The 13,053-nt window shown below is 40.5% G+C and overlaps 1 protein-coding gene across 1 annotated transcript in view; it reads right to left on the bottom strand.

The window, feature by feature from the left end:
• Window positions 1–13,053, bottom strand: part of hmcn1 (hemicentin 1) — a 92,712-nt gene that overhangs the window by 25,651 nt on the left and 54,008 nt on the right. Inside the window, exons 32-51 of the mRNA XM_084356045.1 lie at window positions 12,357–12,638; window positions 10,884–10,992; window positions 10,625–10,794; window positions 10,221–10,375; window positions 9,231–9,354; window positions 8,956–9,057; window positions 7,969–8,145; window positions 7,715–7,866; window positions 7,473–7,596; window positions 4,946–5,121; window positions 4,745–4,841; window positions 4,216–4,338; window positions 3,910–4,065; window positions 3,186–3,467; window positions 2,899–3,066; window positions 1,767–1,880; window positions 1,546–1,632; window positions 726–917; window positions 451–624; window positions 252–365 (exon numbers count right to left, since the gene is read on the bottom strand). Coding sequence (XP_084212171.1) covers window positions 252–365; window positions 451–624; window positions 726–917; window positions 1,546–1,632; window positions 1,767–1,880; window positions 2,899–3,066; window positions 3,186–3,467; window positions 3,910–4,065; window positions 4,216–4,338; window positions 4,745–4,841; window positions 4,946–5,121; window positions 7,473–7,596; window positions 7,715–7,866; window positions 7,969–8,145; window positions 8,956–9,057; window positions 9,231–9,354; window positions 10,221–10,375; window positions 10,625–10,794; window positions 10,884–10,992; window positions 12,357–12,638 — 3,078 coding nt within the window. The remainder of the gene's footprint in view (window positions 1–251; window positions 366–450; window positions 625–725; window positions 918–1,545; window positions 1,633–1,766; window positions 1,881–2,898; window positions 3,067–3,185; window positions 3,468–3,909; window positions 4,066–4,215; window positions 4,339–4,744; window positions 4,842–4,945; window positions 5,122–7,472; window positions 7,597–7,714; window positions 7,867–7,968; window positions 8,146–8,955; window positions 9,058–9,230; window positions 9,355–10,220; window positions 10,376–10,624; window positions 10,795–10,883; window positions 10,993–12,356; window positions 12,639–13,053) is intronic.

Here is a 13,053-nt window from a genome sequence, read left to right as displayed (position 1 = left end):
AGACTGCAGGACTCTGCTGCCCACCTGCTGCTAGTTAACAGCTGACTACATCTCCTATTATATTCTTCTCCTGCTCACGTCCCATGGAAGATCTCTGTTCATCCCAAACACATTTTCTGTCATCCCCAGGACAAGGGGACACCATTAGTTTCGAGCGCTGAAATAGGTATAGAGTTTCTCAGGAATTTACATATTGTTTGTTAACATTACCTGTATATGTAAGCATGTTTAAAAAGATGCAGCCATCTCACCAAAAACCTTGACTTCATAGTGCTTCAGTGTCTCTCCAGCCTCATTAGTGGCCACACAGGTATATCTCCCAGCATCCTCTTCTTTAGCATTGAGAATCTGAAGTGTCCGCCCACCTGTGAAAGCACGAGTGTTGAATGGCTACAGATGTACATATCGTATTCTATTCAGCTTGACTCTGATGTTATGTGCATCTCAAACCTGGAAGGACTCGGACGTTGCGACTGGACTCAAATGGATTGCCATCCTTGAGCCAGGTGATGAGAGCAGGAGGGTACGATTGGACCTCACATAACAGAGAGGTGGGGCTGCTCAGAGTCACTGTCACCTCCTCTGCAGAACCGTCAGGACCTGAACCAGCAATGGTGGGAGAAACTGGAAAAAACAGGAAGGAAGCAGAGAGTAAATTCATCTCAAATCCTTTGATTACTTCCAGAAAGAAATATTCAGTGGATTATAAAAGGTCATGTTAATACCTAGGACGTTGAGGTTGAAGTGTCGGCTGCGATCCCCTGCACTGTTAGATGCCAGGCAGCTGTACCGGCCAGTGTCTGCAACCTGAGCCCCAGAGATCTGGAGGAAACGGCCGTGAGACAGAACTTGGTGGCGTCTGTCAGGCACCAACAGCTGTCCATCCTTCAGCCATTTAATTTCTGGTACAGGGTTACCTGGGAAATTATGAGGTGAGATTTACAAAGTGGTAATATACAGAGATTACTATGCCTTTAATTTCATTTTGATGAAGACAATTTTTATTAGAGAGCAAGTGCAGGGTGTCTACAGGTATCAGACAATCAAATGTAATGCTTTTTGAGACCTTTTCAAGACAATTTTGAAACAAATGTTAGATGTATTTTCATCAAAAATGTATTCCTGTTCAAGCATTGCTGTTAAATACACAGGTATGCAGTATATACAATATGTGGTCCCATGCACAGGTAGGTTTTATGTAGGAATATGGTTATCAGAGTGAGTTAGGTTAATCTACATTTTGCCAACAGATATAAAGTATAAGACAGTAAAAAGACAGTATTAGATTAAGTGGTAGGTTTAAAGAAATATCAGAAATGTGGGCTTGAAGAACTTGACTCATGTTGATGAAAACAAATAAAAAGATGGATATATTAAATTAGATAAAATATCTGTGGCAATTTAGACCTCACAAATTTGAATTCGAGACTTTTTAATGACTTTTAAGGCCTAATATTTATACAATTTAAAGACATTTTAAAGCCTGGCAGACACCCTGATATCATTTTGATATCAATGCAGAGATGTAATACATGATGTCGTTACCTGACGCCTCACAGGTGAGAGTAATGTTGTGTTTCTCTTGGACTTTAGTTTCCACAACAGTTCCCTCATCCACAATGCTTGGTGGAACTGTTGAATTAGACTGAAAATCAATAACACGGTTCTCACTGTCTCCCAAATCATTAAATAGTATTTTAATCATTATAGGGAAGTTGATCAAGACATATTAATATTAAAATACAAGATGTTTCTGATATCTTTACCAAGGATGTCAAGGTTAAAGTTTTTTCTTTCCTCTCCGGCGCTGTTAGACACAATACAGGTGTACCTCCCAGCATCTTCTACTGCAGCAGGCATCAGACGCAGGCTCCGGCCACCTGGAGATTAAATTGGCCAATTATAATCATTTATCTATTGTCATCATGGAATGTTTTCAAAGGCTATGTCAGCATCAACTTGCTGTTTTTTTCACAAAAGGGAAACATCCCAAGGATGTGTTAACAACATTTTGAGCCTGTTGAAGGTAAATCACCCCTCTTTGAAAACTGGGATCAATTAACATGAAGAATTTAGACTCTTGAGGCTCACGGCTGTTAAAACATTTACGAACCACTTCAACTGGATTCAAGATTGATGGCATCTGTCTTTAAAAACAACTTTGTCTTAACAGGGTTCATAATAATCTCCTGAGAAAACGAATGACAAACGATGACACAATATGAATTCTGCAGTGAACTCAAATAACCTGACACACCTCAATAAGAGTCTCCCGATCTGACCACCATTACAAGCTCTTTGTTTTTGTTGGTCAGAGTTGGTCAACTTTTTAAACAATTACATTCAATTGGTAAATAATCCCCCATTATCCTGAGCTTATGTTCAAAATGTAGAGAAGTTAAAAACCAAATGAGTCAACTTGGCGGAGTGTGGTACTTTTAGTTTCTGCATAAGTGCTCTATGTAGTATGCTTAACTCCAGGGGCCACGGTTTCATTTGAAAGCACCTAATACATCTTGTTAAATGTTTAAAAACACAATTCAAAGCAATTGCTCCCGTTTGTCTTCTTCCACAAACCTCTGTCTGTTGAGTTTGGCCCCAGTTGCACTGATCCTATTACACTGAATTACTGGTGATGTATTGCAACTGCTTGGCTTTTGAAACCCAGCTAGGAAACAAAATAGTTCCAGTTCCTCCTTAGAAAATGTAGACTATCGCTCATATTCTTGGAGGCTTGCTTTCCTTCAGTCTGTTTCTTGTGGGACACTAAACCAAGAACATTTTTTTATTGACCTTTGAAGATCTTTTGAAGAAGCTTAAAAAAGTTAGAGTTAGAAATATTGCATATATTGTGAGTTTTGCAACTTGGATTTATCAAAAGGTCAAACAGGAACTCACCCGAGAGGACGCGTACTGAGCTGGAAGCTTTGATTGGACGACCGTCCTTCAGCCAGGTGATAGCAGGAAGAGGGATGCCTGAAGCCTCGCAGCTCAGAGCCACTGGGTTCTTCACCACAACACTCACATTTTCTGGCACTTCCACTTGACCTATTATACTAGGTGGAACTGAAAAGAGAGCGAATGGGACAGAAAGAAAACTTAAGACCTTGAGACTCTCCAAGCTGAAGGTTACAACAAAAAAGATTAATGAAAAAAAAAAAGAAGGAACATTTGAGAATTCATACCATGTACACTGATGTCATGCTTGCTGTCAGCCTGTCCTGCCACATTAACAGCGATGCAGGTGTAGCGTCCCGTGTCTGACACCTTAGCGTCTTTAATCTGCAACAGCCTCCCCTCGTTCAGAACCTTGGCACCATGCTGGCCTGTGATGGGCCGCCCATCTTTCAGCCATGTGACTGCTGGTCGTGGCACGCCCTCTGCTGCACACTGCAGGGTCACATCACCTCCTTTTGTCACAGCACTGTCATCGCTGTCGCCCTCGCTGCGTCTGATGGAAGGGCGGACTGAAGTGAGAAAAGCAAGTCAGTTGGTGCACATGCTCGCCAACAGTATGGCTTTTAACAATTTGCTACATAGGCATACATTTTTCAAACTGTCAGTGTAAATGTAGAGGATCAAGGATCCTGGATCTGATGGATCAAGGATCCTCATAATGTTTTATATTATTTAAACTTGATAAAAACATGGGATTGTAAATTTTATACTTCTACTGATTTATTTTTTTTCGCCATGCACTCAGTCTAAGCCCTGGACCAAAATACAATAAATACACTTTCACACTTTCCTTTGACTATTTCTTCCTCTTTTACGATCTTTGACACACAACACCAGTACGGTGATGTCAGATCACACACTGTTCCCTCCTGATATGTAAAATACATAACTTTGTTTCTCTGACAAAAGGAAAATTGATAACAGGAAAGACTGTGGTTACTAGATACATACCATAAACCTGCAGGCTGTACTCTTTGGAGGTGGTGCCAGCTGCGCTGGAGGCTGTGCAGGTGTAGGAGGCTGTATCCGTCCTCTCAGCGCTGGAGATCTGCAGCTGGCGACCTCCTGATAGAACCCTGAGTCGCTGGTCTGACTTGAGCTCAGAACCTGGGACACACAAACCACAGATTAGTTATGGTGTTTAAACATGTCACCCACATTGTATTCAGTGCATCATTTCAACCAATTTAGCATATTTCTTTTGCTCCTGTTGCAGCTTTGTGTAACTCTGCCTGTTACAAACACAAAAACACTTACCATCCTTCCTCCACATGAGACCGGGGGGCGGTATGCCACTAGACTCACACACCAGAGTGATGAGACTTCCTTCAATCACAGTCAGGGGAGACACCTCCTCTGACCCGCGGATACTGGGAGAAACTGTAATAATGACAGAACACCAAGAGGAGGCGCACACATCTCATTCAAGGTACATTCGGTGCATTTCACAGGGGTTAAAACCAAAGCTTAACATGTGACATCTGTGTTTGTGAAAATATGAGAGGAGAATAAAAATGTAAATAAGTTCCCAGAAAATGTTTATAGCAAAATGTACATCACTCTGACATATATTAAACCACAATGCCCAACCATTGCTGCTGTCATAAAACACTGGCTCTGTTTATAAACAGGTAATTAAGGCAGTCAGTCAGTCTTTTGTAACAGACTGAATAAACAAGTTGTTTTAATGTTTTACTTTACAAAATCAAATCCGTTTAGAAAACACAAACTCACTCTATGAACAGAATAACAAACAAATAGAGCCACAAAATTAAAATAAACTCACCCCAGACATTGAGATTATAGTTCTTCTCTGTTTTGCCGGCAACATTGGTGGCTTCACAGGAATACCTGCCTGAATCCTGCACCTGGGCACTATCGATCTAACATTCAGATTCAAAGACAAATCATGAGAAATGTTAACAAACACACTGATACTTTAAACCTTAAACTCTGTCAGTTTTACGATTTCTAGCTCTGGCTGTACCTTGAGCACACTCCCGTCAACTGAGACTGTCAGACCAGGCTTCCTGAAGAGTGGGCGGCCATCTTTGCGCCAGGAGAGGGTCGGTGGAGGGATAGCATCGCTCTGGCAGTGCAGCTCCACTGGACGGCTGAGCATCACTGTGGCATTCACCTCCTCACCTTTGATGTTAGGTGGCACTGTAGCAGACATGAAGGCAAGCTACAGATTATTAGAGCTGCAACGATTAGTCAATTAATCGATCGGTGGATTAAAAGAAAATGCCAACTATTCAGTCATCTTTAAAGCACAAAACTGTGAAACATTTGCTGGTTTCAGCTTCTTGAATGTGAGGATGTGCTGCTTTTATGATAGGAAATGAAGAGTCTTGGGGTTTTGGACTGTTGATTAGACAAAAGAAGAAATTAGAATTTTTGAGCTATGGAAAATTGTGATGAGCATTTTTCAAAATGTTGATTGGCTAAATGATTAATTGTAAAAATAAAAAGCAGGTTAATTGATAATGAAAATAGGCTTACAGATTGTTTAATCAGACATCTCCACTGAAAAGTGAATCGATACAAAGTAAGACACTAAATGAGGTACTAGACCGTGAAACGTTATCCTGTTAAGTCATTCTAAATGCAGAACACTCTTCATATTACCTCATCACCAAACAGAATAATTGCTTCCTGGGATGCACATGCTCTGTTAAATCGGGCATCTGGTGCTCTTTAAGTACTAATTCTATCTTGGGCTATGACAGCACCAGTTTAACATTTTGTTTGGGGTTTTAACAGAGTACCTTCATTTCCAAAAAGATCCTGAAACTTTATCTTCATGGAAATTGCTACCACGCACACATGCATATGCATAATGACACGTGAGCAAAAGAAATCCCCTATGATTGTCTTTGTTCCCTCCTGACTATTTAGGTGATCACAACTGTAGATGGATAGATTATTAGAGTTCATATAATTTGAATGAAAGCTGGACATAATTTTGAGGTGGAGCAAACACCAAAACACACACCTCTGAGCAAACTTAACAACTTTGGCGTAACAACTCAGGAAATGTCTGTCTGTCTCTGCCTAATGTATGACAATGTCTCTCTTCTAACTGCTTATATTTATTAAGTTTTTTAAGAGACAGTCTCCCTTTTCCAGTGAATCTGACTTTTCTGGTACAAATTCATGCTGACCAGTTTCCCCTGCATTATGATTACTGGAAAGTGCACAAGTCTCTGGGTAAGCCCAGAAACAGGCCTTCAGCTCAGTATTTGGCCAGACACAGGAAGCTGCTGCAGAATGGTAGCAATTACCACAACAAATCTGCCTTTATTTCTCTGGACAAGCACTTTTTGATCTCTCAAAGGAAACGCATGTCATGTAGATGTTTGTATTCTGCATACATATGTTCAAACAGACATACAGGGACAGACACACGCAAACCCAGCCTTTACAATCCCCTACATGTAAACTACTTGTCTCTGTGTCATTAGCTTTGATTACACTTGTATAACAACTGAGTTGCCATCAAGCTCAGGTCTGTGTAGGAAACTGACAAGGTTTATTGAAAGGCTAAACTTAGTCGAGTCATACTTCCTCTGCATGCACATGTTTTGCTCAAGGCCTTTTTCGAATATTGTTTCAGTACGTCATGTTCATGTTTCATGCCGGATCTGGTGCTCTCTTGAAAGACATTACAAAGACATCAAAGTAAACAGGAAGACTTTGTCCTGAGGGGAAGGCCTGAACACAAGTAATGTTCACAGTGCCTTACAAACACCTGCCTAATAAAGCTAATGTTTTACAACTTTAATACTAAAAAAATCATTCGCATTTCAAGGGCATCCCAAAAAAACACCAAGGTCCGACTTATTTGTAATGTACTGCAGAATTTATTATGTCATTGTTGGCTGATAAAAGGTTTAATCTGAGATCAAACAGCAAGCAAAAGAGAGTCGGGCTGCAATTTATATTCTTTTTTGATTTGTTTGACATTCATTTTTTCAATTAATTGATAATTGGATTTTCAGTAAATTGCCAGAAAAACAGTGTCAGAGAATTATCCGTAAACTGAGAATGAAATACTAAATAGTTTTTCTTAATTGTCTGTCTGACAGTCCAAAACACAAACATATCCAGTTTACTATCATACAAGACAAAGAAAAGGTGAAAATCGTCACATTTGTAAGATTGAAACCAGAGGGTTTTATGTATTTTTGCGTGAAAAATTAATAAAACAACAAATCAATTAGATTTTTTTATTATTTACTTCAGTTAAAACCTGCTATTTAAGATTTTATGTATTATTTAATAGACTCATAATTATCATATGATCTCATATTTCAGTGGATGTGCCTTAGTGCAACGAAACATCTATAAAAAACGACAACATTAACAATACAACTATTTTACAATGTCGCTTTCTAAACGCAATGTAGCTGTATGTATATAGGTTGTATATGTACAGAATCACCGCATGTATACAGTATATATGTATATACAACAGGTATGAAACAATTACTTATATATAGTGATTTACTCACCATAAACCCTCAGGTCGTACTCTCTTTGTTGTTCTCCTCCGGCGTTGACAGCCACACAGGTGTACCTGCCTGTATCACTAACCAGTGCACTGTTCAGAGACAGCACTCTGCCACCAGACAACACCTGAGAGAGAGACATAAACCGATAAACTTAAACTTAAACTTTATTTATTTATATAGCACTTTTCATTTCAAGTTAAAAGAAGCATGAATTGGTTCATTTTAAACTGATTAATAGGTACCTGTATGCCGTGTGATACACTTGCCACAGGGCTGCCATCTTTGAGCCATGTGAGGCTCGGTAGAGGAACCCCGGTGGCCTCACACTCCAGCCTGGCTGGTTCATTCACCACAACTGTTACTGTACCACCTCGGCTGGAGATGACCGGAGGCACTGTAAGAATAAAAAAACTGAAAATGCTCAAGAACTATTGTCTGTTGTTTTCATGTCTAATCAAATCTCTGTTTAATGTACGTCATATACAAAGTCACTAACCGAACACCTGCAGACTGTGGGAAACCTCAGCAACTCCGGCCAGGTTGACAGCGACACATCTGTATATGCCAGCATCAGGCAGCTGAGCCCGTTCAATTTCCAACACCTGGCCGCGCTTCAGCATAGTTACCCCAGCTGCACTTGTCAGTGGTCGGCCATCTTTGTACCAAGTGATAGCTGAAACGCACAGGTAATAATAAAGAAAAAAGCCATGAAATTATTATTATTATCAAAAAAATTAGTATGCAAAACCAATAGTGAGCATGTGCTCATAAAACTTGAGTTGTAATATCCAGTAACTACTACTGTGATCGCTTCTTCGTTGAAATGAGGAGTGCAGTGAAGTCTGAAATCCTACAACGACTTGCAGAGCCTTTGCAATTGACATCATTTTAGGTGCTCGCATCTTCAGTATAAGCACCGGGACACTGCGCCAAGCAGTTGACCTTAAAGATCTGAAAGGTTTGTAAGACTTGCAGACCAGAGATACGCATTTGGACTTATTTTACCATTTAATTATTTATGTTTATTTATTTATTTTGGTTTTAATTGTTGAGTAATCTTAAGAGAGACAAAGCATAGAAGCTCACAAACATCTCTATGTTTTTACTGAGGTCAATAGACCTTAAAATTGATTTCTCAAACAATATTTCCCATGTAACATTCAAAGATATCAGATTATTGGAATTAAACACCTGCTGTGAAATGCAGAAACGTCCCAAGAAAAAAAACCAGAGTGTTCAATTACATCGGAATGTGACGGCTTATCTGCACTGAACTTGTACACTGGAAAATAAGGCAGTTGGGGGAGAGTGAAACTGCCTGCAGGGAGTCATCTGAGATCAATTTTCTGCTGTTCCATTAATGGTGAAAGATAAGGAAAGCAGCAGTGCAGCCAATTTCAACTCAGCAGTCAGAATGAACTACGCCCTTGAGCCTCTGAGTGAGCACAGCAGGACGGAGGAAGATGTTTGTGAGCCATCTTACCAGGTAATGGACTGCCTGTGGCCTTGCACTCGAGCTCAGTGGGAAAGCCTGACAGGATGGTCTGGTTGATGATCTCTCCAGAGTGGGGGATACTGGGAGGCTCTGAGGGACACACAAAGTATTACACACAAGAGCAACAGTTTATCAGGTGATAGTCGTCTGTCTCCACCTAGTCCCCTGACACAGAACGTAAGTATATATGATACAAACCAGGCAATGAGTGAGACGAGTGACTGAGACATACAGAGAGAGTGCTGCGTGTATCTTAAAGTTACCATGGACACTGAGCCGTATGTGCTGTTGGGCTTCTCCAGCTGCATTGGTGGCCAGACAGGTGTATCTCCCTGAATCCTCTAGTCGTGCCTCTTTGACCTTCAATGTTCTGCCTGCAGGCTCCAGCTGTGAGAGACACAAGCACAAGCAAACACAGGACACGGACAATTTAGACTGGTAACTGTTTTCATTAAAATGTGAGCATTAAAGTACACTCCATATGCCAGAAGAATTAGTCAGAGAAAGATTTTTGCTGTGTCACAAGTTCATCTTTGAAAAAAGCATATTTCTACTTCAGTCAGAGGAAGGAATTGACCTTTTATAGCCACTGGTTAAACATTTAGATTTAGCGGACAAAGACTGTGCTGTTTGAAGGAGCTCTCAATGAATCCAAACACCAAAAAGGATTTCGCTAATGCCCCTTATTAAACACACACGAACATTAAATCTCAGTTCAATCAACACTATGAAATACTACAGTAGGAGGAGGTTGGGATGGTGAAGGGAGCTGAGTAGCAATGACAAGTTGAAATACAGTGTACATACGGTGGACCTGCATGAATATGATTTGATGCATGCCAACACAGCTATGAATTAGCCAATTTAGTGAAGCATTTTGCAGCTGATGCCAATCAGTTAATACAAGCATGACTTCTGTGCTTTGCCTGAACTATGCTTAATTTCTGTATTCAAGCATAACCCTACAAGCCAACATTGTTGCTAAAATAAAATACTAAGCAACCTTGACACAAAACTTTGCCTTTCAATATTCAGCACTTAGCAAATGTTTGTGGTTGCAGCTGAAAAATAGAACAGAAGTTTTTTTCTTTTGTGTTGCACGGCAGTGATTCAAATAACCAATCAAATTTTTGACTCATGCAAAATTTGGTGACTCTTTGCGATTCGGCAGCATACGTCTGCATGAGTTTGGCTGAAGTTGTGGTATGTTGTCAAAATAAATGTATTAATATTCAGTCAATAAGGGAACCAACCTGAAGGTGCCCCTGTGTTGTATCCACAGGTCGACCATCTTTAAGCCAGGTAACGCTGGGAGGAGGGATGCCACTGGAGATGCACTCCAGACTGATGGACTTGTGGAGAACCACTGACCGCTCAGCAGGCCCGGTGGTACGAATGGATGGAGGAACTAAAGGGTTGAAGAGGAAAGAGTTACTTACTTAAATCACTTTACAAATGATTTTTGGAAAAAGGGAAATTACAAAAAGGCAGAAAGTGGTATTTACCCAAACTGGGAGCATCCCTGTGGCTTGCATTTAAAGCATAAATTATATTTATTGCAATTATAGTAGATGCAAAACTATCCACCATAGTCATTTGTTGTCATAAAACAATTAATCTCCTGCAAATCAAATGACAAAGCATTTTTATATTTTACCTTGAACCACCACATTAAAGTCCCGCTCGTGGTCTCCGGCTTCATTAGTGGCCACACACTGAAAACGAGCCGCGTCGGAGACCTGAGCGCGGGAAACGACCAGCCGTCGACCGCTGGCTGCCACCCGCAATCCCTCACCCTGTCTGACTGGTTTTCCATCTTTATACCACCTGGAAAATAATTGTTTTTAAAGTAAACATGTGCATGTATGCAAGTGGCAAGTATATTTATATCTGTGTGCATAAGATGGAGATCTTACGTGATGACAGGTGCAGGTGTTCCAGTGGCTTGACACTCCAGCTCCAGAGGGCTGTTGATTATCACTGTGCTGTCTGTCACGTCATCAGCTCCATCAATGAAAGGAGGAACTACGATTGAAAAAAATAATTTCTGTTAAGTATTTAAGTAAAATTTAATGTACAGGACTGTGGAACAGCCACGATATATTTATCTGTAATTTAAACTTTTTAATTCAAGGGTGAAAAATCATCATGTAGTAAATTAAAGACTAAAATGAATTGCATCATAGCTTGAATAAACACTGAAAGTGCTACTCCATTACTTTAATTTATTCAGCTGATACTCACAATATCAGAAAAGATCAGAATAAATGTTATAAGGAATGCAAATAGGAATGGGTTCTCATGCTCTGAAAAGGATTGAACTGGTATCTGGTATCTGTGAGTTCTTCTGAGTTTATCAGTCAGACATGCTGAGCCACAGTACATTGGCAGGTGTCTGTTTCCCATGTGGAATGCACACATGGCGTACATAGCAACAGCGTCAGCACAATCGCACAAAATCAGCTCAGGTTTCACATGAGTTGTCGTGGCCGAGTGGTTAAGGCGATGGACTAGAAATCCATTGGGGTCTCCCCGCGCAGGTTCGAATCCTGCCGACAACGGCACAGTATTTTTCCAGCTGTCACAAACTGATAGAATAAACTAAGAATGACAGGAGTTGTTCTTGTGGAGAGTTTAGGTTTGCTCATGCAGATTGAAATACAGGCGATGTCACAATGTGGTTCAAGAAGCATTGTGAAAGTCTTAAAAGTAGATATGTAAAAGCAAATCAATTTTTCAGTAACATCAGTTACCTTAAAGAATCCCAGAGTCATACTGAGAGTGCTTTTCAGGATAGTTTCTGAGTTTGTGATAGCTCCAGCCACATCCCTCTGTACATTACAATATGGCTTCGGTAACCTGAAGCAAGATAATTCCAAAACAAATGTCCTGGCTCTTAGCAGCTACTGTATAAAACATTTATGAGTGGGTGGCCATTTATTGGAACAACCTTCTGTGAAGTCTTTTCTTTGATGTGTTATCATCTGGCATGGGCTGGGAATCAAATGTTTGGCTTCTGTTGCTTTTTGAACTTGCAGAGGTGAAATAAAAGTTGAGCTGCTGTTCAAATGCTATTCAGGGAGATAAATCAATCTTTATTTTCATTAATGAGAGCAGTTTGAGTCAACTGGAATTGAGGTCCACCAAAGAAATCGTTGTGGAAAGAACAGTCAGGGCAGCCAAGGCTGATTATATTACCACAATATTCATGCACATAAGCAAGCCAATCTCTGAGAAAAGTTAGATTTTACAAAATGTAAGAAAGGTAGGATATGCATTTTTTGATGCATGGATACAGCCCACAAGTCTGATTAGTTTGGGTCTAAAGACAAATAAATGTGGCATGAGTGTCTGTTTGTGCCGTGCATGTTATTTTTCTGTTGCTTTACCTAAAACTCTGACGTCGTATTTGACCTCCTTCTCCCCAGCGATGCTTGTAGCCACGCAGACATACCGTCCCGAGTCTGACACCGTGGCTGAGAGGATTTCTATTTTACCCCCCTGCTCCAGAACACGGACACTTTCACCATCACGCACAGGAACTCCATCCTTCAGCCAGGTGAGGGAGGGAGGTGGGTGTCCCCCGGCCTCACACTCCAGGATCAGAGGCTTGCTGAGGACCACTTTCCTCTCAGTTGGCCCGTCATCACCCCCCGCAATGGTAGGAGGCACTGGGGGGAAGGATGCATTAACAAGGAACAGAACAAAAGAAGGGTTTTAAAGCTTCGAGGACTTTTCTGCTTGACTGACATCTTATTTACATCTCACGCTCACTGCTTTCATCAGCCAACAACATGTAAAACTGCTTTACGCTTGAAGTCCTCCACTCTGAATCCATTTTTCTGCTCTTCAAGTATCAAGAATTTTTTTAAATTAAATTGTTTGCCAACTATCCACAGCTGTTTGAAATTATTCTTGACAGCTATAAATGTCTCTCAGCTTTGTGAGTGAAACCAAATGCCTTAAAGCTCTGATTAATACAATAATAAGCTTCAGAGCTCAGAACATATGAAAAAGATTGCAGATGCAGAGAAAATGGGAGCTTAAGTTCAGAGACTTACTCACTTCCTACAATTTGAAAGCCTG

The sequence above is a fragment of the Pagrus pagrus genome, assembly GCF_965226575.1.
Source record: "Pagrus pagrus genome assembly, chromosome: 6".
Classification (NCBI taxonomy): Eukaryota; Metazoa; Chordata; class Actinopteri; order Spariformes; family Sparidae; genus Pagrus; species Pagrus pagrus.
The sequence above is the reverse complement of the archived record's forward strand: the minus strand, read 5'-3'. Positions and strand labels throughout refer to the sequence as shown.